The sequence below is a fragment of the Halyomorpha halys genome, unplaced genomic scaffold (genome assembly GCF_000696795.3).
Source record: "Halyomorpha halys isolate HHAL.00 unplaced genomic scaffold, Hhal_1.1 Scaffold1287.1, whole genome shotgun sequence".
NCBI lineage: Eukaryota > Metazoa > Arthropoda > Insecta > Hemiptera > Pentatomidae > Halyomorpha > Halyomorpha halys.
Window position 1 is genome coordinate 110,456 of NW_027112028.1, and position 27,732 is coordinate 138,187.

Here is a 27,732-nt window from a genome sequence, read left to right on the forward strand (position 1 = left end):
ATATATAATGTCAAACACAATGTGTTTTATTTAAAGTATATGTAATAAATTTGGAATGACCAGCTTAGGATAGAGAAGAGTAGTAACCTAAGATAGTCAAGTGGCTAATTATGTCTTATCTCTATTGGATTGTTCTAACTGTAATTTCTACTTACGTTTTAATATCCTTCCTAAAGGCTTACTCTCGTATAAAATAAATAAATCAAATATTTTAATATATTGATTGCAAACTTGTTCCTCATATCGCTTGTTTGAATCCAGAAGGAAACTATTTTGTTTAGTGGTAATTTTTAATTTAATACATAATTACAATTTTAATATCACAACATATTGTTGAAACATATTTTTTAAATTTTATTTATACTAATGATTGAAATTTGACGAACCTGGTAAAATACTGCTGTTATATGTTTTCCTATTTTCAGTTGTTTCTGCTTTTTATATTTCCCTTTGAAAAGAGCTTTTGGAAGAAGTGATAAATTAATTTTGAGATTTGTTTTTAGGAGAAAGAAGCCTGCTCAGCTTCAAGTTGTTAGTGTCCAATCAACAAGTATTCCGCCAAAAGAAACTGTAACATACACCAAACAAACTCAGACTACACATACCAGCAATGAACGTGATGGTATGCAATTGAAGTTTTTTTGTTTTTCAATCTAAATAAGAATTGTGGTGCTAACTATGATATTCAGAGTCGCATAAAATTAAACTTAATTCCTTTTTTCATCACTAATCATTATGAACATTTCTTAACATTACAGTACTGCATGCATTCCTTCATCAATTTGAATATTTTTTATAGCTTGGTTGGTCAGTGCTTGCTTATCTTCTTACCTCTTTACATTTTAATGTTTTATTCAACTTATTATTTTATCATTCATTTCAGTTTTATTTAAATTGAATAAAGCTTGATAACATGGATTTATTTCAGGGGCTTTTTGTGATTAAATCTTATTACAAAATCATGAGGGTTCTAATTCCTAATATTCTTCATGTGTCCTATCTTATCTTTTAAAATGTTATTAATGTTTCATATTTTCCAAAGGAAGCCTTTTTCAAAACACGCCTTACAATGTAATCAGTGTCTTCGCCTCTATTACATTCGCCTTAAATAGTGTTATTAAATTATCTATATTCTATTCTAAATATATGTTTTGTTTCCTATTGATTTGAGTCTCACTCAAGGGTCTGATTCATCTTCCCCTCTGAAAGGATACTGTGAGGATTGGTTTCGTCCAAGAAAAGGTGCGTTTTAAGGAAATCCATTAGTTTTAATATTGTTATGATTGTAGTAAAGGGGTCTCATATTATATTCATGTAATATAACTCATGCAAGTTCTAAATTTCTCTGTATTATCATTTAAAATATTCATTTCAGAATCTTGGTTCAAATTGAGTTTGTTTATGTATACATCTATACTTAGATTTATCTTCTACATTTCTCTCCTTCTCTATCACAAACCCTTCATAAGATCCTTTTCTTCAAATTTTAAAAACTGACTTCCCATGTTTGAAAGCAATGACCCCTAAGTACTCAAACCTTACAGAGTCGCACTAGCTCCCATGTTACAGTGAAAAGCCAGGTCACATATTTTTTTTCTATTTCAGGACTTATATCTCATAAACTGTTAAAGCTGATAAAATTTGACTGCATCCTTTCGCCTCTGCACTCTATTTCCTTCTAAACACCATGATTAAAAACACAAAATATATATTTAAACTCATTTAAACTGATCAGGTGACTTAAAAATCAATGATTGTGCCATTGTGTGCCTTAATTCTTAACTTGAAAATACAGTGGGCACTTTGGGCATTTGAAATTCCATTGAAAAGAGTTGAAACTTCTAAAAAAGTTTAGGTTCTTTTGCCATGTACACAAGTGCTTGAGAATTAAACTAGGAACATCTTATAAATATTTTTTATGGAAAACTGCATTTTTTAAAATCGGTGCACTGTAATAAAGTGATATTTTGAAAATTATTGTTTTATGTCATTTTTAACTGAATCTTCAACTTTAAAATCTACAATGTTTATTGATGCAAGATTTACTCAATTTTGTCTTATATTTTATGTTGGTTAGGTAGGTCATGCAGGTTTGAGCTTATTAATGTCTTGTTTAGATGTATGGTGAGCTTGTGATTTCCAACCTTGTGTGTGTATATATAAGTTTTCTAATGTGCTACAATACTGCATACACTTATACTGGTTCATATTGTAACCTTGTTCTCTCAAAGCATAAAATAGTTTGGATTCTGTTGCGAACTAAGGTCCTTTGATAATAATACAGTTTTGTTTATACAATCTTAAACTTTCAATTTTTTCACTTGACAATAAGCTCACTTCCATTAATTCAAAATTAGATAATAATTTGGCTATATACTCTAAATAAAAAGTCACTAAAGTATTTTAGATTAATTGATAAGTTATCGATTTTATTTGTTGAAATGTACTTCTCAACTTACGAAGAATGAATATGAAAATCTTTATTTGTCTTAATTATAAAATTTTCATATAATAAATCATTAAGTCTCTTAAATTTATTCAGTTAGATAAACTAATTACTGAATATAATATTTTTTTTTTTAAAGATTCATACAGCACTTTCAAATAAAATTGTACAAATGTGTAAGTAACATTTAATGAAGTTTTATTAAAGCAATTAACACTGCCCTCAGGTCTTAATATCACCTTTAAGGGCACTAACGTACTTTTTATAAATTAAATTAATTCAAATTAAAATAATATTATTTTATTCAATAGAGTAGAGGTTCCCACAGTACAACCAACTTATGGTGTTAGTTTTATCTCAAATAATACTAATGATTCAGAGATAATTAGCACTATCCACTTGAAGAAAAGAGACATCTTCAGCCAGACCACTTTGCTTTAGTAAAACCGAGTTTCCAAAGATAAACTTTAAAATGACATATTTATTCGTTAGTGATGTAATTATTTAGTTTTTATTTTTCTAATGAATATGAATTTTTGTATGATTTAGGTCAGTTCATAAACTAATTCAAATAACATTTTTTACTAAATGATTAATCAGTGATTTAGGAGGAATGTGTGTGTAATTCAGTGTACTCAATTACTTTTCTGAAACATGATTATCACTTGGTCATCATTCTTCTACTGAGTTGGTGTCAGGCAGTAGCCCTGCTTCGTAGATGTAATATATGTTTTTTGATGGTATATTTGGACCCGTAGCAATTCAGTTTTCTTTCCACCCATTACTTTCGTCAATTATAGTTTAAATATTCTGTTGTGATACAGCCATTTCAATTGTATGAAAAGTCTTGATTTAACTTTTCATATACCAGTTATTATAAAATGAAGTTAATGATTGTTAACATAATTTTTTACACTAATCATTATAAAATTGAGTATTAATAAAGTTTATATCAGTGTTGTAATGTATTTTTATTTAAAAATCATTTATGAGAGAAATTTAGGCAGTTTCTGAAGTCCATTAAGTGTGTGACTTACTTATTTAGAAATAGTAAATTTATTAATGTTTTAGTTTACCTTCTCATGTTTTATTGGTAGTGATTTAAATTTAATGAACAAATTTTTTTTATGTTATTCCTTTTGTTATATAAACAAATGGGACCCCTCTACTGCTATATTTAGTTCGTCTTTTTAGTACATATTTTATATTCTCTCTGAAAGATTATCTTTTCTCAATATTAGACCATTTAAAAATGACAATATAGTTTGAAGAATTACTGCCTCACCCTTTTATTAAAATTTTAATATATTTATTGTTTTCTAGAATTTGTTGTCACTAAAACATTACTGTGTAAAGTGTTTTTCATTATAATTGTTTTTGCTGTTTGTTTTTAATTGGAATATTTTCATAAATAATAAAATATTAATAGTTCCTAATCATCATTTCATAATTTGCACACTCATCATTAACTTTGCATCACAATTTCTTGTTATAAGAGTTGTTTAAATTTAATAACAGATGGTGCTTGTTGGGTTTGGTGGTTTTGGTTCACATTTATGTTAACTCTTGTTTTATTTAATAGATTTTAAATATTTTTAAGAAGTGTGTAAACTATATTATAATTAGTCCTTTTAGAAAACATTTTGTGCTATTAAAAGTTATAATAATAAAAAAAATCATTATTTCTTTTAGATTTTGCAATATACTCTATATCTTATTGAATTGTATGGACTGGATTATCTTTTTACTTAGTGGAAAAAAATTACAGTTTGTTTTTTAATTATTATTTTTTTTTTTATTAATTTGTGAAATGTGTATGTGTGATTGAATATTATATTTATGTTTTACTTCTAATTTGTAATATTTTTATACTTTTGATTGTTTTACAATCATAGTGACCAATTTTTCATCAGCAACCTTGGTCCATTTCAAAATGTGGTTTATTGTAACAAGTGCCTTTCTATTATTTAAAAAAAAAAAAAAAAAATCGGGGTAAATTTGAAAAGCTCCTTACTTTGTACTTGCAAACCTTTTAAGTAAGCCCATTGATTATAACCAGCTAATAAAAGCTGTTCTAGTATTTTTTTCTTTGTGGGTTTCATAATATTTGTTGTAGGAAGAGGGAGGATATGATATTTCATATTTATTGTATATTGTTTGATTGACAAAGTAACCAACTAGAATGCTGATTATTTAGGACTCAACGTCATTTTGTTTTTATTTAGTCCCTTGAAAGCTTCATTAAGTCCCCAAGGTCTAAAGGGGCTTATTGTATACAGAATAACTTGAACATCTGAGATACCATAAATTGTACTAGTTTTATCCTATGTTACATTAAATATTGATAGGAATGGGATATGAATTGAATTATTCTAATTTTGGCACCATGGAACTTCAACCATTTTAATTGATAATTATATTATTTGAAACCCTTATTACACCATACTATTGTATGAATCTAATGTGATTTAATACTTTTTTTCTATTATTTTTTTACTAGCATATTATTGAGTGGAATGTCAGAATCAACTATTCTTATTTGAAGATAAACCTCATTTGGTTCCGTGATAGGATTTTTGAAAACATAAATTTTTAGTATGAGGAGAAGATGGCAAGGGTTGCGCTGAGCAAAGATACATGTTTATAGATGTTTATTTGTGCTGATGTTTTGTCCTGAATTTCAGGCCTTCATCAGGGTGACTTTAGTGGAAATGTCGTCAAAAGTGAAGTTGTCACTTTAGATGACATCTCCGTCTAAATCACCCTGCTGAAGGCTTGAAATGTAGATCAAAACGTCAGCATAAATAAATAAGTTTTGTTTATTTGTGTATCTTTGCTGACCACACTCCTGACCATCTTCTTTCGGTCAACTATTAACACCTCATCATAATTTTTAGTGTTCATCTAAAAAGTGTTCCTCAGGAATTTTATCAGGAACATTTAATAATGAGCCAAATACTACTATAATATAATTAGTAAGTCTAGGATAGTATTAATTTAAGTTTAATCTTGTTATTTTAGTTTTCCTTATTATGAATATTAATATTAATAGTTTTTTTCACAATATACCTAATACATTTAAAAGTCTCATTTTTTATAATGAATTCCATTTATATGAATGGAATTCCTAATCATATTTAAAAGACCAGTTCATATAATTTTTCTTACGTTCCTAATTAAATGTAATGTTATATTAACGATACCTCTTTTTACTAACAGTCATGATTGATTAATCTGTGGTTTTGTTTTTCTTTCCTTTCTGTGTATATGTTGATGGAACTTCCTACTGCAGCCCAGGCATTCGGTTACTACGGTAAGTTTGTCATTCCTCTTGTTTGTTTTGTTAATTATTTTTAGCACAAGGTAACTGCCTGAATTTTGTTTATAGTTGCACTTATTTTATTTATTTATTTTTTTTTTTTAATTTAAAAATAAGGTCTTATGAAGTTGTTACTTGATTAAAGTTTCTATAATTGATTTTTCTAAATCAAGACAAGTAATTTTAAAAAACGGGTGCTTAAATACACATGTGCGTGTTTTTACTAAAAATAAATTTTTATTTTCTTGTGATAATGTACTGTTTAATTACTCTTGCCTCAAATTAATAATTACTGGTATTGTAATACAAATAATTTATTTTGTTGTATGTCATTGAATAATTAAGTACTTAAGATTCCTTTGTTGCACTATATGCAACATAAATGACAGTTCTTTGAACTTTGAAATTGATATTTTTAATTTCAAACCAACTCCTTTTATTCATCCCTTCTATGTAATAGATTTCAAAGTATGCTGCTAATTATTTTGCTAGATATCTACTATTAAGCATTTCATTCCATTTTAGTTCATTATGTCATAACTCTGCCCAGGTTGCTTTAATTTCCAATGCTTTCATGATCATATAATTTATGATCAGGACATTAGTGGTTCATTAATAAAATTAATGACCAAACTAAAAGAATAAATAATAATATAAATATTGTTAATCACAATTAAATTATAACATTAGGAATTCCAACTTCCTCGTTTAATCTTGTATTAATATTTTTTTAAGTTTTGGTGTGATACACTGATGTTGATAGATGCACATGATAATATAGGCCACTTAGGGGCAATTTATGAAAATTAAGTTACACAGAATAATGTACATGGAAGATGGGAAGTATATTCAGATGTATTCATTATCATTGTACCATTTAATTCCTATATACAATCATTTATATTTATAGATTTAATGATAGCCCATAAATACAATCTTTTTAAGGGAAAAAATATCAAATAATGGTTAATGCTTATAATAATCTTATTAGACTAATAAAAATTAATTAATTAGAGAAGTTCTAAAAAATGAAACAAAATAAATTATTGGTAAAATTTATCAGTAAATGTATATAACATATCATGCAACCTTGACATGATTTAATGTGTCTTAATACCCTATCATTCCTGACAGATTTCGCTAAAATAAGTAAAGCTGCTTTCTTTTGTTCACTTCTAACCATCTAAATAATGATTATATTAACGTCTTTTTGCTTATGTGATATGAAATTTAATGTATAAATCATCGCTATTATAACCGTTAGCTAAATTAATATTTAACATCCACCACGTTTTGTTAATAACTCATGTTTTATTTTTAAACAATTTATTTGCTAAATTAAAAATATAAGATATATATTTTGAATTTCATTTGAGACTCTTATTTGTTTACTAATATATAAACCCAGTTGTTTATTTCACAGGCTTGATTTATTAATTTGTTTTTACTTCTTACTGCTATTTAACAAGTAAAGTACTGTAAACTGGTCAAATTTTCAGTGCCCAGTTTTGAATGGATCTATGTGTTTCAGAGCTCCCTGAGACAAAAAAAAAAAATCAATCATTGGTCTGTCTGTTTTGTTGTAACACGATCACCTCTTGTTTCGGTGGACTGATCTTGTGGGTTTTTTTTTTGGTTTTTTTTAGGATTTTAGTTTTTAATCCTGTTGTACCAAATCTGAAAAACGTGTTTTTCTATAAAACTCCCAAAATGGCTCTAACACTTTTGGTGAATGTATTCTCCTTAAAATCTTATAACTTTTCACGTATGAGTCAGTCATTCTCACAGAATGCGGCAGTTTTGATAAGTACCATACCTAATTCTCTGAATAGATAGTGAGTAAGTAGATAGGAAATAAAAAAGAAAACCAGTTTTAATAAAATGTTTAATAAGCATTTTGTACAAAAAATTAATTAAATAAATAGTAATATAATTTATTTTTGTAAAAATTGAGAAAAAGCCGGAACCATTTATTATTTTGTTAATTCTACTATTTACCTTCCTCTACTATTCCTGCCCTCAAATGTATAGGAGAGGAAAGAGTCATGATAAAACACGGGACTTTATGAAATATCCTGTATTGTTGAAATTCTCTCCCAAGAGTCATAGCTATGGAAACTGTTGCATGCATTGTTGAGGTATCTAGCAATAAGAAAGTATTGATTTATTAACAAGGCTAGTAGCAAAAATCAGAATTTTTGGACATCCACACCCCAATCTATATTCTCACTTGCTGAGTACAAGATACCTGAATCATGTGTTTCAGACTGCTAAAACCATGTGGATGTAGGATAAAAAGATAATATGGAATAGCACAGCTTTGACTAAAAATTTGAAAAACTTAAAACAACAGACTTACGATATTCTGAACATTCATATTTTTTTATTAATATAATTAACTATCTGTTCTAATGTGCATAATAATTTTTTAATGTATAGAAATATTTTGACTTATGTTAAAAGAACTGGTTTTGCTCAGGTAATGCCTTATGTAAAATCTTAAAGTTAAGAAGATCATGTCTGGATAAGAGAGTTATGATGTATTGATGTATTTAATGAATTTTCTATACAAAAGAAATATTTAACTTCCAAAAGAAAATTTCACTTAAACCTTTCGAAACTAATTTAATAATTCCTGTGCCCTGGACAATCTTATATTTTGTATGCTAAACTATTACTTAAACTGAAACCTCAATGATTTTATCAAATATTTTGTAGGGGATGATTTACTGGTTACATTATATTGGACATTAAGTTTCAAGTGGCAGTGTACAAATACCAGTAAATATTTATTCAATGAGAAAAATCTCATTAGATATGAATTTCTGTTCCCTAAGCTGATCAGCTGTCTTACTATCTGAAACAAATGGAATTTATCTCACACTGATGTAGTTGTAGGCTGACTCATAAAATTAAAATTAATGTCACATATGCTGGTAAAAAATTATCAACAAGAAAACTAAATTTTACTATTAAAAAAGATTTTTCCATTATGTACTCTATACTATTAAAAAAGAGTTTTCCAATATGCTTGGTCTGAAAAGGTTAAAATACATTTTTTTACAAATTTTTAAAATATTCTCAGTTTCAAAATCATAAGTGGAGCGCAATAATGGTTTGGACATCACTTCTGCCACATTCTGTGAAAATGACCCATATAATACATCCCAAAGAATAACTAGGAAATAAAATTTCTGATGAAAAGTAAATTTTATCTCCACATAACTCAAAAAGTACATTTAAACACTTCATGAGTAAATTATATTTGAAAGATCATTAAAATTTTTACTAAACAAAAAATGTATCTAAATTGGACTGGTGTTAGCAAAGATTACAGTGTATTAAATTTTATACCCAACTTTATTTTTAAAGTATTTTCTGCAAGTTCCTAAACAAAACTATTTACTTTTTTTTCAATAATTAATTTCGATTAAGTTTTCTAATAATTTTAAAAGTAAACATCTAGAAGATTCCAGATGCTAAACTAAAAATAATAATTGGACCAATATTACTGAAGTTAAAACAAATAAATTTTGTATTATACTTTAGACTTGAAGCAGTAGGAAAGTCTTGAGTGGACACACCTGATTTTTTTAAATCTGGTTTGAAAAAGCACCTACCCGAAAAACTAAAAACTGCATACATTCATTTAAGACTGAGACTGAATTTAATTTAATTTTACTTTAAAATTAGCTTATTCATAAAGTAACTAACCTAACCATACAACTTGTTACATCAGTTATTATTTATCTAATGAATTGTTAAGTAAACAACAAAAATATACCTTATTACTATCGAGTACATTGTTGGATATGAAGCAATCCTTTTTTTGAATCCATTTTTTTTTTTTTTTTACAACTTGTTAGAGACCATTTTTTAGCCTTAAACTATTGTAACTTACTAGTTATTAAAAACAAATACTGACAACTATCTTGTGCTAAGTAAGTTATATGTTACAATTATTTCTTTTGATACTTACCTACTAATAAATAGGCATGGTTTCTTCACTGTGCTTCCATCCTTTGTTAAGTTCCTCCCTTTTTAAATGCTGTTGTAATGTTTTGTGGCATAGAAAAATATTGCGTATGTTACATTTGTTCTTTCTTTTATTTTTTTTCCTCATAAGCTATGTGTTTTAAACTTATAGTTGTTCACTATTCAGTGTAATTATTTGTTGAAGTACTCAGCCCTCATTCATTTTGTTTTCTTCATTTATTTCTTTATACCAATATAATGTTGTAGCCTGTTTTGTTTCTGTATTCACTTTGAATCTTTTGTAAAAGTAGTTACTTGTTTGAATTATGAAAATCAATACAAATTAACGCACCCTCATGTATTTTTTTTATTATTTTTTTTTTCTTTTCTAAGCTGGTCTTTCAGTATTTCAAGTTGTTTGCTTTGCCTAATTTGCATTATTATTTGCTTTTTTATTTATTTCATGTTTTTCTGATCATTTAATTTATTGTTTTATTTTTATCACCTTGAGATATTAACTAATCAAAATTTTTTAAAAATAATATTGTTAAAATTTCCTCAAAGTTTTATAATTAGGAAAACATTATTTTATTTATATTAATAAATAAAAAATAGTCCATTGTTCATTCAATGTATATATTTTTGTAAATTATCAGAAAAAGCTTTGTTATTTAAGATCTATCGCATGAATCATTGAAACAATTAAATTTAATAATATCTATATTTTAAATCAAACGAACCTATTAGTTGAGCATGTGTAGTCTTGTAGCGTGCAATTAACTTTTTTTTAAATTAGTAAGTGTGAATGTAAAAAAAGCTCTGTAGGATTTAAATGGTTTTTGTTCATTCAAAGTTATTATATGTTTCTATTTTTATAACACCTCATAAAACCATACACATACACATAACCTTAAATATCTGTTTTATAAGTCTAGACAGTAATTCTTCATAGCTCTTGTTATTTATAAATTATTTTTGGTTTCTCAATAGATTAGCAATTTTGCATGAACTCCATGCCTGAATCTATATTGCTAATGATAACTAAAATAATTCTATTAATTTATACAAATTATTTATTAACATTTAATTACATTATTAATAAATATTACAGATATGTTTGCATACAGAATTAGGATCTAGTGTTGTCCTATTAGTTTTTTTATCTAAATTAATTAAAATATTTAAAAGTTTACCGTCGGAAATAAATTAATAAGAAAATAAAACCTGTAAACCTATTGTCTGACATATTGTAATATCACAATTTTTTAAGTTAAATTCTTCTTTTTTCTTTATGCAGACATTTCTTATTTTTGTATGCTCCATTTTTTATTTTTGGTGTATGGTGTTGTTGATTATCCACGACAGTTGGTGATTGTTCTCTTTTTTTTTCTCTTTCAAGACGAGTACAATCTAAATCCTGGTTTAGAATGGGAAGACGAATTTACAGGTAAGGGATCATTTAAGAGGATGCGTTAATTTGTTTTACCTTACTTGAACTGTATATTTTCAGACATTTAAAATTATTTTGTTTCATAACTATTATGTTTATTAATAAATAAATAAAATATTACGTTAAATGTATTAAATAATATAGTACACTTAAATTTGTCATTTGTTTTATTTTTAAAAAGTATATAGAGTTCAATAATGATTAGCTGTAATTTTCCCTTTTGATCCATCCATATTTTGTTTTTCTTGTAAGTTAATTACTGTTTTTAATTATTTTCAAAATTCAATTATACATGTCAGGAATAATTTTACCTGTATTTTAGAGTTGCATTAATTTGGTTAATATTGAAGTATTTTAATAATATCTTGGTATATTATGGTTGATGAAATATTCTTCAAATAATTAGGCTATTTCTATAAATTAACATCTTATGTTTCTGACTCAGTCTAAATGAATTAATACCTATAAATACATTCTTCTTTTTTTTTTTCAGAAATAGATGTTTTTTAATAATATTATCACATCTTAATCATTGGTCATTTTAAGTTATTATCTGAGTTTGGCTAAAACTAGATTTTATGTCGTATAAATTTTAAAAAATTAATATTTTTGCATTTTTTTTTTCCGACATCCTCAATGGCTGACCACCACCATTCACTAGGATGGAAAAAAAATTGGTTACCTTGGTTCTTCAGTTACTTTAAAATGTTCCAATCCGGTTAGTTCGAAGTTCTGATTAACTGGGAGAAAATAACCGTTTGTTTAAAAGATAACCGAATTTATAAGATGAAATCTCTTCAGTAAATTTTTTAAATCTATTTTAGCCCCTTTTCTTGTTCCACTCCCAACCAGCCATGAATTAATTAAACATTTAATTACTGAATCATTGACCAAAATTTGGTTCAGTAATGTATTATAAAATACCTAATGGCTGTCTCTATTTTGCTCAAAATACTAATACTTTTGATTTTTTTTTTTTTTTTTATTAGTAAAATATCTTTTACTGACATACAGAATTGACAAAAGAATCTCAAATCCTTCTTATACTTCAGTTTATTTCTCATGCTTCAGGTTAGTTTGTCCTCTCCTCTGTAGCTTGTTTAGGTAACATTTCAGAATTTTGACATGAACCACAGCAATTAGGAACTCAATTATTGAATTACTACTTATCTTCTTATGATATATGGATCTCGACATTTTATAAATTCTGTAGTTTGGAAACAGAAATCCAAAAAGTCTAATGTGCCTATTTTTCTACTAAATATGTTTATTTGTTCCATAAACATTTCTTAAAGTTTTTTTGTTTTAAGAAAGGATGTACTCAATTTACATTGTTACAACTTCATTATTTGTGGCTGGTGATACAAAATTTGTAAGACATCATAAAAATGCTGCTTAGCCTTTTGAGATGACAAATGAAAGAAAAACAATATTTCCTTTTTTGTAAAAAAAAAGTGTTTGGAGGTTGTTTTTTTTTTTAAAGTACCTTCTTTTTTTATGAAATTATTTTCATCTTATTTAATTTACCTAATTATTTTCTTCAACTCAAGACCTATCTAATAACAAAACTTTATTTCTGTTCATATTGATTCATTGAATGATTTCAACCTGATGATTATTTGGTTGGAATGCGTTAAATCAGTGTTGCATTTTCTGATGTGCTGCATATAGAATTTTATCAGTATTTATAAATCGCTTGAACTTTGTCATCTTATTTATTGATTACTAATATATTTTCAATTGAATAGTGTGTTTGTTTAATTTTGTTTTATCCAATGTATTGTTACGTGTAGCGTGATTGTCCATTATTTATTCTTTTGTTCTGGTTAAAGGGAGATAAATATTAATATACAAACATTTGTAAATCCTGAGATATCAATATCAAGATGTTAATTTCCTATTTTTGTGCTGTGGTCAAATGTAATATTCTAAAAATTGGCATCAAATGAATTATAGACTTAGTGTCGATAATTTTATTGATAATTTCAAAACTAATTCTACGCGCTATTAACTATTGAATGGCTGTACATACCGTGTGTAAATATGTTATAATAAAATTTACCATCAGATTATCAAATCTTTCTTATTTATAATTGATCTTCTATTCAACTAACTGTTATCGCACACTTTGTCATTATCAAGCTAGATTATGGTAATGTCATACCTTATTCTACTAAGAAATTCTTAATACCTGGTTAAATTTTCCTATTGGAAATCTGATTGAAGTTTTTCTGAAATTTTGTTTGTTATTTTACAAGATTTAGTGAAACATTTTGCTAAAAAATTATTCTGTTTTTATGTTGGTCATCTTCATAACTATCCCTAAAATAGTGTATCAAACATTGATTACTCAGGATATAATTCACTCTTTACGTCCTTCATTCATGTGGATGTGTCTTTTGCTAGTGAAACTTTATCCAACAATTTCCTTATAACTAGATTTAAGATGCATGCTGTGAAGTAGCAAGATTTACTTACCATGTAGTTCTGACGTATGACGATCCACAAGCGGAGGACGACTCTCTTCCTTCACTTCTTGATGGAGGTGGTGGATTTGGAAGCAAGCTGCCGCCTGGAATCCTTCCACATGGACTTCCCAAGGTGAAAGAGATGGAGCCAGCTGTAACAACTGTAGAACCAGAGACTAAGAAAGACGTCAAAACTAGTAAGCACTATTTTATTTTATTATTTGGTATTATGAGAATGTTAAAAAAAAATTTTACTATCTATTTTATTATAGTATTTAATTAACAATTTCATGCTTAAGAATTAAATAAATTAATATTTATTTTGTATTTTTATATTATTAATTATTTTTATTATTATTCCACAGTTCGTGAACTGAGTGAAGACGAGAAAATGATGATTATCCTATCTGAAGACTTTCAGAGATTCGTTGATCGTACTGGAAGAATAATGGAAAGAGCACTATCAGAGGCAGTTGATATATGCACTGATTATACAGGCACTGCCGATGCTGATGATGTGGGGTTAGTTTTCTTCACAGGAATTTTAATTTAACTTAAATTGTTCAAATATATTCCGTTAAAAGCTCAGATAGTCCTGGCAAAATCTGTTATGTATTTTTTATTGTATTTATTCAAACTTACATTTATTTTAATTACTTATTATTTTTTAAAGTCTCTTCACAGTAATTTTGAAAGTATATGTTTATTCCTATATTATAGAATTCTTCAATTTATTTATTATGGTTATTTTTAATTGTTTATAATGTATATAGGGATGAAAGACTTAATGGAAAGCTAGTAGTTTCAAGATGGTTCTCAGATGAGAGATGGTCTAAAACGAGATGTGTTACGTCACTTGATTGGTCTCCACAATATCCAGAGCTTCTGGTGGCTTCTTATCACACTTCTCATGAATCAGCCCATGATCCAGATGGAGTTTGTCTTGTTTGGAATACAAAATTTAAGAAAACTACTCCTGAATATGTTTTTCATTGTCAATCCATTGTCCTTACGGCTACCTTTGCTAAGTAAGTACTACATATCAACTAAGTTATTTTGGTAGAAATCTTGATTGGTCCATTTATATCAGTGGCTCCTAAGCAGGTGGGCTGTGAGAGCCTTGGAATGTGCCATGAGGGGGATCTTACAACACACTTTTGTGATGATTTATTGCTGGAAATAATTTATTTATATATGTTTTTTTTTTTGTTTTTTTATGAGGGTAGGTGGAAATCTTCAAAAGACATGAATAGGCCCGTACCTATCCGTGTGGTATTTTTACCCACTAAAACCAACCTCCCTACACCTGTTTCTCACCCCCCACGGGACCGCTGTTAGGCATTACATCATGGGGCTGAGTGCCACCTCACTGTTTTAGGCTATCTCCTGGTTCGCCTATCTTTCACCTCATTTCTTAACTTTTGCATCACCTGTGCAGCGAATCGTTGGCCTGCCATCCAATAATCGTAGTTAAGCAGCATAATGTTCATGATATACCTACTCACCCAGGCCTCAATGTTAGGCACCAGCCTGTGCGTCCACCTTTCACTGAATGCCATATTCCAGCAACGTTGCATTTTCTTATAGTCTCCTTTCTTAATACGTCTCGGGGAATATAGTCAACACTATTATAAGAGCGACTCCTCTCTGTGATCAGCTCAATCGGTGGCATCCTGGCCTCCACGCAAGCCGCTTCGTATGAAACTGTACGAAATGTGCTGATCATTCTTAGCGCACACCTACGATATGCCGATACCATCGATCTTCTGTAGGCCTCAGTATCCAACGCCTTTTTCCATATCACAGCCGCCTAGAGCAAAATGGATGGGACCACACTGTTCCTGGGTCCGCCTATGTTGGGCATTAAACGTGACAGTGCATTGGTGACTCTAGCCGCTTTATCACTCATCTGCTGAATATGCTCTCTGAACCGGAGTCTATCATCGATCTCTTGCCCGTTCTCAAGGTGATAGTTTCCCTCATTTTCCTGCTACTGATGAGAGGGACCTCTGTCTTACGGTCTGCTAGTTGCAGCCCTACAGATTCTAGTCTCTATATTAGATTCTATCTCGAACCGAAGCGACACAATGGTTGGCCTTTAGCATGAGTTTCTTTATACTTTGCTTTGACTACTTCCACAATGTCATCAGCAAAGCCCACTATTTCGGAACCCTCTGGTAGACTAAGCCTAAGGACTCCGTCTTACATGGGATTCCACAACAGCGGTCCCAGCACCGAACCCTGGGGTACACCTCCAGTCACATTAAACATTCTTGAGGCATCCTCTGTCGAACATATCAAGTTCCTGTCCTTGAAGTAGTAACGAATGATACTCCTGAGGTATTCACGGACGTTCATTACCAGCAGGGCATCCAGGATGCACCTCCATCTTGCTGTGTTAAAGGTATTCCTTACATCCATCGTGACAATAGTGCAATAGCATTTTGCACCTCTTCTCCATCTCTTCCCTGCTATAGCTTTCCTGGCCTTTTCCACCACCAATGTGATAGCGTCTACCTCGATCTCGCTTTCCGGAAGCCAAATTGATTCCTGGAGAAGCCTGCCACTCCTGTGAACTCTTGTAGCCTATTTGCAATGACCTCCAAAGCCCTTCCCAGCTGTATCTAGCAGGCAGATCGGTCAATAGGCTGAAGGTTCTGATGGCCTTCCTTTGCTCTTTGGGAGATATATTTATTTATCTGTGTGTGTGTTATATATGTATGTGTTGGCTGAAAGGTTTCAACAGGTAAATACACAATAAAATTGACTCAAAACATTTGTGTAGACAACCTAATTTTCAAATATTCCCTGTTGCCATATGTCGGAAGTAGCAAGCCCATTTCCAGTTTTAGCCACTTTTTTAATGTTGCTCAATTTAACTACTTTGACTTTTCAAATACTGCTCTACTCCTCTACTAGTCTAAATGTTCTGTTCATTATTAAATATAAATGTAAATTCTAATTCAGGGATTTCAAGGGTGGTGGAGGGCTGGAAAGGATTTCCTTCTATTATTTTTATAATCTCTTTGAGAGATTGGTCAACCTAGAGGACCAAATATTAAGATAACTAATAAAGAGGTTAATTAATTTTAAAAATAAATATTTGGTCCCATCCTCTGCATCGTCTCTACAGCTGACATTCCAACCAATCCTAACACTATCTTCACCACGTATGCCGATAACACATGTGTGCTCGTTGTTAATAATAACCCATTAATTGTATCCCAAACTCTCCAATCCCATATTACAGCCCTCAAAGAATTTTCGGTTCGAATTGATCTGCTACCTTGGACTACATTTAGACAAACGATTAACCTGGAATCCTCACATGACACTGAAAAGACAGGAAACTGTATGTCGATTTTGACTGTTACAGCACTTACTAGACAAACGGTCTAAACTTCCAACACATTACAAAATACTGATCTACATTACTGAAATAAAGCCAATCTGGACATATGGAGTTGAGCTTTGGGGCTCCACTAAACCTTCGAATTCCTCTTGTATTCAATCCTTACAATCCAAAATCCTTCGTAAAATCCTCAGTGCTCCTTACTTTGTCATAAATAAAATCATACATAAAGACATTAATGTTCCCTATGTAACCGATCTAGCCCGAACCAGATCGGTCCCGAACCGATCACTCCTTCCATTATAAACTCACTAACCACTCAAATCCTCTATTTTCTAACCTCGCATCCTCTTCCATTCCAGACAATCCTCCGAGGCACCTGAAAAGAAGATGGCCACGAAACCAGCTAATGTTAAATGTCATTAGAGTCCTACCAATAGGGTAGTTGCTCTACACGCCTGTAACACTCCATTTTAACTAAGATCATATTTACTAAATGTATTATGTAATATACAGTTGTAAATTTCAATAAACATATTTAAAAAAAATATATATATATGCCACACATGGTTCAATTTCTGGGTTAATGGTCCATAGATTTTTATGGGTTGGGAACCACTGATGTACAAAATATAAATATAAAATGAGATAAAAGAAAACATATTAAACAATAGCGAAAATTAGTCTTAACATATATTTTCAATATACTGAAAGTTAAAAAATATATATTGTAATAATTTTAAAATATTTAAAAATAAAATAAAAAGAATCTGAATAGTTTTTAAACTTTCTTCAAATATGAAAGAAATAACTTTGGGTTCAAATTAAGAACACTAATATCAAATGGATAATAGAATTATATTTAACTTGTATAATATAAAAAGACTCTTAATTTTATTATATAAAAAGAGAGAGACTCTTAATCTTAGGGCGTGTGGTTGCTAGACAATCAGAATACCGATACAATAATTTATCTTAATTTAAATTAAAATCTATTTTACACATGTATCTATTATTATGCATACAAAAACTAACCAAGCTCTACGATCTTCTTGATTCCTGGTGTTTTCTTTGTTCTTCTCTTGTTGTGGCGTCCAAAATGGCTTCTTCTTCTTGCTGGACAGAAATTGATGAAGCTTCTTCTTGCTCATGACCTCATCTCTCTTCCGCGCCACCGACCCGAGTGCCTCAAGTTCAAAAACCAAAACCTGCCTTGAGGTTCCATGTAAACATCGCTTGTCGCACAATAGTTAGGTATTTTTCCAAATGATTTACTTTCTGACTATTATTCATTAGCACTATTTCTTGATTTCTATTTTTCCTTTAATTTACTGTATTTTCAACTATGATGGGAAGAGTTAAAATAGTTTTTATGATATTTGAATCTACTCAATGTGGCCTTGACAACATACCGCCATCTTGTTTTTTTTTTGTATCACGAAGTTATTATAAACAATGAAACTTGGTTAGTTTGCTTTTTGGATAAACAAAGCAATGAATATTAAAATGATACATAAAATAAAACAAATTAAAACCATTTATACATCAAAATATACTATTTACTACAAAAGGAGCATATTACAATATATTGGAAGTAAATGTAAAACATAGAAATGAATTATAAGAGATTGAGGATTATACAAAGTAAAAATCAAAAGATTTTTCGTGATTGACCATCAGCAAAAAAAAATAATGCAATGAAACTGTGTTGACTCATGGCTCTGACAAATGAGTGCAAATAGAATGAAAAAGTTAATTATTTAATATATAGCAAAATAATGTCAGGCCTATGTGTATGGTCATACATACCTAACCAGTTAAAATAAACAACGTATATTTGTAGTTTTTGTTTTGAAATATCTGTATTATGGGCTGGAATAACAACTATTTTCAGGTTGTACAAGACAAGCCAAATAATGGCTGACTCTTATTTTGTTTTAATTAATAATGTCACATGCAACTTTATTCCAATATATTCAGCAATATTATCATTAAATCTTAAACTATTGGTTAAGTAATAGTTTAATGTATTTATGTTATGAATTAAAATAACAATGTAGTTAAAAATTATAATGTACAATGTCATTCTAGCTAATGATTGGTAATTGGTAATGAGTGAAACACGCTCTGACTGCTGAACATTATTTAACTTGTCTGTCTTTTGGACAAATTGGGTTTGTTTTAATATAAAAATGTTTCTAAGTGGTTTTATAACCATGTTCCAAGTCATGATCAACCCAAACTTTCAAAAATAAAAAGTTAAAGGATCGAGATACAGACTGTCAAATTTTCATCTTTTATTTGTTTTTGCATGAACCATTGCCATGGTACTTTCAGAACACAATTTTTTCTTTTCTGAAAATATTTCATAACATTTTTGAACTTCTAGCTCAAAAAATTGGTCAGGTTTAGATTCAACTTGGAACAGCATATTTTATTTATTATAAAATATGGGACCAATCAGGTTTTTTTTTTTTTTTTTAACACATCTAAAACATTAGTTATAGTTTGTGAAGGGAAGATGGTCCAGGCGCAGTTGAAGTAACTCAAATTTATCGATTCCACAATGTGGCATTTTTATGGTGCAACATGGGGTGTTGGCTCATAATAAATAGTTTATTTACTATTAGAGTAATTTTTACCACACCTGGACCATCTTCCTTTTATTAATTATGCCTGGTTAATCAACATTTTTCTTATAGTTTTAGTTTGTTTTTCCTGAGCTTAATTCAATAAAAATGTGGATGGTAATTTTTTAATAGATTAGATGTGATAGCCTTGGTGCTCAAGAGGCAAACTGATTAACTTTTTATAAAAATAAGAAACATTTCTTTTTACTTTTCAAACTTGAGATTTGTTTTTTTAATTCATAAGTTCAAGTATATATTTTAAAACAAAAATTAAATTTTTAATTAAAAACAATTATTTTATTAATAGTTTGTTATTGTTAACAGATTTCATCCTAATTTGATACTGGGTGGTACATATTCTGGCCAAGTTATGCTCTGGGATAACAGGGTCCAGAAGAGAACTCCTATTCAAAGGACCCCTTTATCGGCAACTGCACACACAGTAAATTTATTTATTTTTTTAATAATTTTAATTTTATTATGATCTTCCTGTCTATGGTTATTCTCTTATCACAATTTTAAGAATGTCATCCTAAAATAATTATTACCAACTTATGATGATTAAAATACATGACTGATGCAAATGCTTTTGCATTTAGTTCTTTTAATTAACCTTAATGTTATGTTATCATTAGAATCTTCAATGAACCATTGGCATCCTTGTTATGTAATTAAATTGCTTCTCTCAACCATTTGAAATCAAATTTTTCATATTTAATTGTTGAAAAAAAGGTTAGGAAAAAGCATTGTTTATAAGGAGCATTAACATGTATATGTATAGTATATCCAGTGAATCAAACTTCTATATCGTTTATAATTTGCTTGATCAAAAATGAAATTTTTGAGCAATTATCTCAGATATTGATGTATAGGTTGATGTTAAAAGTTTTATTAAATAGTGACCACCATTAATAAATATTTTTACTACTCTTTTATTTACCATTATTAGGTACTACAAATATTTTTATACTCACTATAATTATTGCTTTATTAAATAATACTGTTACCTTTTCGATTACAACTTAAGTTATTTCAACTCTTTTCTTCTTTTTAATTTAATTGTAAATGTTTATTTCACTAAGCAACAGGTGATAATTTTATTTGTTCCTAATATGGTGATAATAGTTGACCTTAGATTAATATGAGGGGGAAGATGGGCAGGGGCGTGGTCCGCAAATAAAAAAAAAGTTATTTATTCATGCAAACATTTTCACCTGAATTTCAGGCCTTCATCGGGGAAGCACCGGAAGAGTTTCTGACTAGAGAAACTTCACTCCAGTCAGAAACTCTTCCGGTGCTTCCCTGATAAAGGCCTGAAATTCAGGTCAAAACCTTGGTATGAATAAATAAGTTTTTGTTTATTTGCTGAACACACCCCCGATCATTTCTTATTTGTTTTTAATTTTATGTTAATAAAATTTTACTGATGATTCTATTTTAATTATCTATTTATTTTATAGCATCCAGTTTATTGCATGAGAGTAGTAGGAACTCAAAATGCTCATAATCTGATCAGTATATCAACCGATGGCCGACTGTGCTCCTGGTCTTTGGATATGCTTTCTCAACCCCAGGAAACATTGGAATTACAGCAGCGGCAAAGCAAAGCAATTGCTGTTACATCGCTAGATTTCCCTCATAATGATGTTAATAACTTTGTGTTTGGCAGTGAGGAAGGAACAGTGTATTCAGGTATTCTTTTTAATTTTGTTCATTTTCCTTGTTAATCGTATACAATTATACTATTATTATGATCATAGAAAATAATAAAAATAATTCCATTGACAATTAATTTTTTTTTTAATACCTTTAAGGAAATTTATATACATACATCAAGTAAATTTGATTCAAAATTTTAAAAAGTGTCGTTGACCATCTCCTTTAATTTTATATTTGTGTTTTTGAAGCTTGCCGACATGGAACAAAAGCAGGTGTGACTGACCCTTATTTAGGACATCAAGCCCCAGTCACAGATATAAACACACATAAGGTACAAGGTCCAGTAGATTACTCTCATCTTTTCCTCACCTCATCTTTTGATTGGTCTGTCAAATTGTGGAATATGAAGGTGAGTAATTTTTTTTTAAATACATACTGCATGGAAAGTTTTGATGAAGAATTAATTTATGATTGCTATAGTCTGTTCACCAAAGGAATGTCTGAATTGTAGAGGAAGGGGCTATCCAACTCTCCCCTATATCTAACCACAACTTACCTCTAATTCTAGATAAGAATGTCTAAATAGCAATGAAGAATTAAAGGAATCCTTTTTTCAAAGGGAGTCAAGGGGAACATATTGGTGTTTGTGGATGGGGCCAAGTAATGAAAGAGTTTTCTGCAAACATTTTCTCAACGTACAGACTATAGTATCATATATTCATCTGGAGTTAACCTTGATCAAGGGCAGAGAAAAGATCGCTATGGTATTTAAGGTGTTGTTAGCTCATATTATTTAACAATTTAAAGGCTATATAAAAATACAATCTTTTTATTTATGTTTTTTAATACTAATTTCTTTTGATACTTATTTGGAATGTTAAGATAACTTTCATTGTCATCATCTTTTTTGTGAAGAGTAAATTTTTCTTTTCCATAAGTATATTCTAACATGGCAATTTATCCTAAGCCAACATTTAACAAAGGATAAATTATAGAGATAAAAATTTACCATGAGTCTATTTCCTGGTGTTTATGTTGTGGCTTCAGTGAAGCTCTGGTGTGATAATCATTTACGAGTTTTCTCTGTCCATTCATTTGGTGTACTTATATGGTGGTCTGTGTATGGTGTATTCCTACATTATGCATAACCATGATTCTCAAATAAAAGAATTATGAAATTAAAATTAAAAGAAATTCACCATTAAAATAAAAATGAAAGAGTTCTGAAATCACTCCTTAATTTAATTAGAAGAGGCTAAAAATATAATGATGAGAAAATAGTTAACCATGGATAATATATATTAGGAGAAAATGGTTTGGGGTGCGGTCAGAAAATAACACAAATAAGTTAAAAAACGTATTTATTAGTGCCAACATTTCGGCCAAAATTTCTAGCCTTTATCAGTGCTAAGAACAATAATAATTGTACATAATAAATATAGATAAAAATAAAGTGATAAAAGAAGTGGGAAATAAAACGTATATATAGGTAATGAAATATGTACGTAAAATAAATACAAATTGCTAAAGATATATATTTTAATCATAAAACTGAAATCATGTCTATTCTGTCTCAGTGCATATTAAAGTTTAATTCAATTTATTACATATGTTGTATTTAATTTAATTTATTATTTAATGACTTTGACAGGAAAGTCGACCCGTGTATAGTTGGGAAGAAGGGTGTGATTACGTTTATGGTGTCTGCTGGTCCCCAGTTCACCCTGCTGTTTTTGCATCAGTAGATGGTGATGGGCGACTTGCTCTGTGGAATTTGAATCAAGATGCTGAAATCCCATCCGCAAGTACTGTCGTAGAAGGTGCTCCTGCCCTCAACAGGGTTTCCTTCACACCAACAGGATCACATGTCACCGTTGGAGATGATTCAGGAAAAATTTATTTGTATGATGTTGGTGAGGTAAATAAATATTTAATTCAGATCATTTATGTATGACAGGGCTCTTTAAACTTTAGCCTTAGGATCTCTCCAAAATACAGTAGTTAGTTTTTCATAATAATATACTCGTGTTATTAATTTGAGTTGAAATGTTGGTTTCATTATGTATATCAGATATTTAGTCATTAAATAAATACATCTGATTATTATTTTGTATGATTCCATCAACATACATTTGTAATGTAACCAAAGTAAATTATGAATGGTCTTCCTCAGGATTGGTAATGCTGGTCTTTGCTTGGAGGTCCCTGATCTATGATAACAGATTTATAATTATGTTATATAGGAAGATGGCCAGGGTTGCGGTCAATAGTGAAACAAAAATAGTTTACAACTATTTATTTTCCAACATTTCGCCCCACTTTGCAGATCTTCATCAGGGCTGTCCAAATGAATAAGTTGAACAGTAAGTAGCTGTTCAACTTATTCATTTGGACAGCCCTGATGAAGCCCTGCAAAGTAGGGTGAAACGTTGGAAAATAAATAGTTGTAAACTATTTTTGTTTCACTATTGACCGCAACCCTGACCATCTTCCTATATATCAATTTTTACGGTCAACGGAATTGTCATTTATGAATTAAATGATTCAATTGTATTTTATGGTAGTGGTATGTTACTGATAATTTTTCATTATACAGGCTGTCTCAGTATTCATCCCCATATCTCTACAATTTTCAGAATTTTTATTTGATTTTTGCTGGGTCACAACTGTGGCATCTATTCTATCTTTTGAGAGAATCGTTAATTTTCTAACCTTCTGCAGTTCCTCTTAAGCACACCTAGCATTGGAATTTTCAATGAGATGAGTTAATTTTTTTTTTATGGATTCTGATAGTAATGCAGAGTTTCAGGCCAACCCATAACAGATACATTTTGGATTCAACAAATCCTGAAGGTGCAAGTTACCAAAAATTGCCAACAATTTTTAATAATTTGTCTATAAACTGTAAGAAAATCAAATAAGCCCAAAAATAAAAATTGTTTTTTTAATTTAATTTTCTGGAAAGATTCGTTGTCATAAATGTGGTTTCATCTTGATGGTAGCCATTTAATCTCCTTGGCTGGTCAAGGAGACTAATGATTATAATATGAACTATGACAGATTCTGATGGAAAATTGAATTCTGAAACAATTTTGTTCTTCCCGGGGTGCGTACTGATAGAAGAAAAGGACACAACCCCCACTATAGAGAGCTACACTTGCAGTAGAGATAAGTGGGTCGAGGCAAATAGGATTGTCAACTCTGACAAGGTTGAGTGGGCGATTAAATCCTTCTCGCCCTTTAAATCAACCGGCACGGATGGAATTTTTCCGGCCATATTACAAAAAGGCCTAATGGTCTTGAAACCATACCTCCTAGCTTTGCTCAGGGGGAGTTTGGCACTGAGTCACATTCCATGTAGCTGAAGAGTGTCGAAGGTGTTTTATATACCCAAACCAGGGAAAGCTTCTTATGACAACCCCAAGGCGTACAGACCTATCTGTCTGACATTCTTCTTATTAAAGACACTTGAGAAGGTTCTAGACAGATATTAGGGAGACTACGCTGGTAGAGAAACCACTACACAGCGCTTAATTTGCCTATCAATCAGAGAAATCCTGTGAGGATGGTTTACATCATTTAGTATCTAGGATTGAAAAGAGTTTGGCCTATAAGGAGATTATGACTGGTGTCTTCATTGACATTGAAGGCGCCTTTTATCGTACTCCTTATATAACTCTGGCAAGAGCCATGGAAATAAAAGGGGTGGGACAGCTTCTTTCAACTGGATCAATGCGATGTTGGAAGGAAGATTGCTCAAGTCGGATCTAGGACGCACTAAGATGTGAATGAAGCCCACTGGTGGCTATCCGCAGGGTGGAGTGCTATCTCCTCTCCTGTAGTGTATGGTAGTGGACACCTCACTTGTTAGATCCAATAAGGCAGGTTTCTACATGCAGGGATATGCTGATGATATCGCTGTGCTGATAGGAGGCAAATTCCCGCGGACTATCTCAGGACTGCTTCTAACATCGGTAGACCTTATGAATGGATGGTGCCAGGAATATGGTCTGAGCATCAATCCTTAAAAGATCAGTCTTTGTTTCTTCACTAACAGACAGAACATTGCAATTAGGTCGCCGTACCTTAACAGTGAACGATTGGGATTCTGCAGTGAAGTCAAACATCTTGGCGTTACTCTGGATAGTAAACTGAAGTGGCAACTCCATGTTGAAGGCACTGAGGTGTCTCTGGGCATGTAAAGGAGCCGTGGGCAAATCCTGGGGACTTAAACCAAAAGTTATATATTGGCAGCGATAAGACCCATTGTCCTATATGCATGAATACTGAGGTACACTTTTATAAAATGTCCACTAACATTGACCCAAAGCAATAAATGCATTTAATTATAATGAATTTCTTCTTCATTGCTTAGAGGTTTTCTCAGCCAAGGCATGATGAATGGAACAAACTTCTTGTTACTCTACAAGAAATGAAAAATAATCAGGCTGATGAAGAAGTCAGTAGCCCTGCATCTGGACCCAGCAGCCTTTCTTCTTTTGTTTCCAGATAAGGGTAACTATTTTAATTTCATTAAAAAAAAAAAAAACAGATTATTTGCTTAAACTTATTTTTAAACATATTGTCTCCCCAAAGAGGCTTCTTTGCCACTTTGTTGGTTACATATACTCTCTTTCTTTTTATCTTTTATATAAATAAATTATTTCCTTCTCTACCTCTGGCTCAAAAGTGCAATCATTCTATTAGATTACAAGTCAGCAAACTCTGTTACTCAGAGACTGTGAGCCCAGAAAGGTCCCTATGTTTAAAACTTTATTAAGATTAAGATTCATGATCAAGAAAACAGGAGTAAATATGAATTACAAATATATTTTTTTAATTTAGTACCAACGAATATGAGCAAGTAACAATGTAAATTCAACCCTACCAGTAGACAGAGAAAAAATCAGATGTTTAGATGATATTGCTCACTAATCAGACACTCTTAACTGTGGTTACCTCCTAGCCCTTTCATGAATTTTTATAGAATATACATTTTAATGCTATAAAATGACAATAGCCTCTTCATTGTTGAACAATTACAATATACAATGATCTCTGAGTTTGGCTATAGTATAGTAATCTTCAAACATTCATTACCATATATCCACTCATTAGAAGAAAAGGAAAATAACCCATTCCTTAGTAGCATTATTTCAGAATATTTTTCCGGAATTCTGTCAATAGACATGTGTTAAGTCCAACATTCACTTGTAAGGTTTTCAGCATCACATTTTGGAAATCAAAACTTGCTAGTTTTTTTAAGACTTCTATTCTTAGTATAAACACTTCATCCACAGTCACACAAATGTAGTATGTGACAGGTGAAACAAGTTTTGAGCATGCTCAGTTTTGACCTTCTCGGCTAGTATCTTCATAATCCTCAGATATTGGTACAGAAAGCTTGAGATTCAAGCTCTTTATCTATACCTTCTTTTAAATCTTCCTATGTTCTGAAAATCTTATAGGTGAAAAGTTTGTTTAGAAGATAATTTTTTGTGTTTATTTAACATAAAATGGCTGGTCAGGTTTTTAGCTAACTGTTCAAGTTCTGTATTTGCTCCTTTTGATTATGGCAGTTAAGAATGAAAGAGGTAGCATATTTGCAATAATGGCCTTTAGAGCCTATTTTCTAGATCATCTTTATTTCATTGACTACATAGTTTTTTATTTATTTTTTTTTTTTTGTTAAGTTAGCTAACTAACATAATTTACTAAATTTTTGTATTATTTTAGCTAATATTGGCAATATTTTCAATTTTGCAGGTCAATGAAGGCTGGAAGTGATATTCTTCTCTTAATTTAAGTTCTGTATATTGATTTAGCATATCCATGTTATACTGTGAAGTACTCTTATAAATTATTTATATATATATATATAGTTAGGAATATTTTAATTACAGAAACAATATTTATTTTTCATTGTTTTGCTTTTACTAATGTTCCTGTGATTTCTTAATGTAATTATGCTTATTTATTTTATTTTTTTAATATTAATTTAAATATAAATTAAATTCTTCTTTTGATCCTTGTAGAACATTTTTTTTTTTAAGGAAAAAAATTGAAAATTCATTTGAACTTTTAAAGTTAAAAATGGAAGAATTTAGCTATCTTATTTGTCTGTGGGCTTCTCATCGCTGTCATATTAGGTAATCTCCTATTGAAAGAGATTTCCAGATGATTCATTAGTATTAAAAATTTCAACAGAAATTAGTTTTTGGTTGAAATTATTAATTACATTGTATATATATATATGTATTAATTAAACTTTTTCAACTGTAAATAAGCTTGTTAATTATGTCAGTCTGCATTTTAAATGTGTTATTAATGATGTAAATGTTTATTTTTATTTTTTGAAATATGGCTGATCTTAAATGTTATGTAATTTATTTATATTGATCATTTCTGTGTTATTAAATGTCGATGAATATGA

At 30.0% G+C, this 27,732-nt stretch overlaps 1 protein-coding gene across 21 annotated transcripts in view; it reads left to right on the forward strand.

The window, feature by feature from the left end:
* sw (short wing) overlaps nucleotides 1–27,732 on the forward strand; it is a 33,496-nt gene extending 5,764 nt beyond the window's left edge. For 3 of the 21 annotated variants that reach the window (XM_067049932.1, XM_014433981.2, XM_067049931.1), the window contains exons 5-17: nucleotides 504–622; nucleotides 1,183–1,242; nucleotides 5,739–5,759; nucleotides 11,140–11,187; nucleotides 13,676–13,855; nucleotides 14,024–14,180; nucleotides 14,432–14,686; nucleotides 19,965–20,082; nucleotides 21,101–21,332; nucleotides 21,548–21,708; nucleotides 22,951–23,217; nucleotides 25,675–25,814; nucleotides 27,066–27,732. In XM_067049932.1, the coding sequence (XP_066906033.1) occupies nucleotides 504–622; nucleotides 1,183–1,242; nucleotides 5,739–5,759; nucleotides 11,140–11,187; nucleotides 13,676–13,855; nucleotides 14,024–14,180; nucleotides 14,432–14,686; nucleotides 19,965–20,082; nucleotides 21,101–21,332; nucleotides 21,548–21,708; nucleotides 22,951–23,217; nucleotides 25,675–25,812 (1,756 nt within the window). In that variant the 3' untranslated portion in view covers nucleotides 25,813–25,814; nucleotides 27,066–27,732. The remainder of the gene's footprint in view (nucleotides 1–503; nucleotides 623–1,182; nucleotides 1,243–5,738; nucleotides 5,760–11,139; nucleotides 11,188–13,675; nucleotides 13,856–14,023; nucleotides 14,181–14,431; nucleotides 14,687–19,964; nucleotides 20,083–21,100; nucleotides 21,333–21,547; nucleotides 21,709–22,950; nucleotides 23,218–25,674; nucleotides 25,815–27,065) is intronic. The other 18 variants (XM_024358901.2, XM_014433988.2, XM_014433993.2 and 15 more) reach the window with 18 other exon arrangements.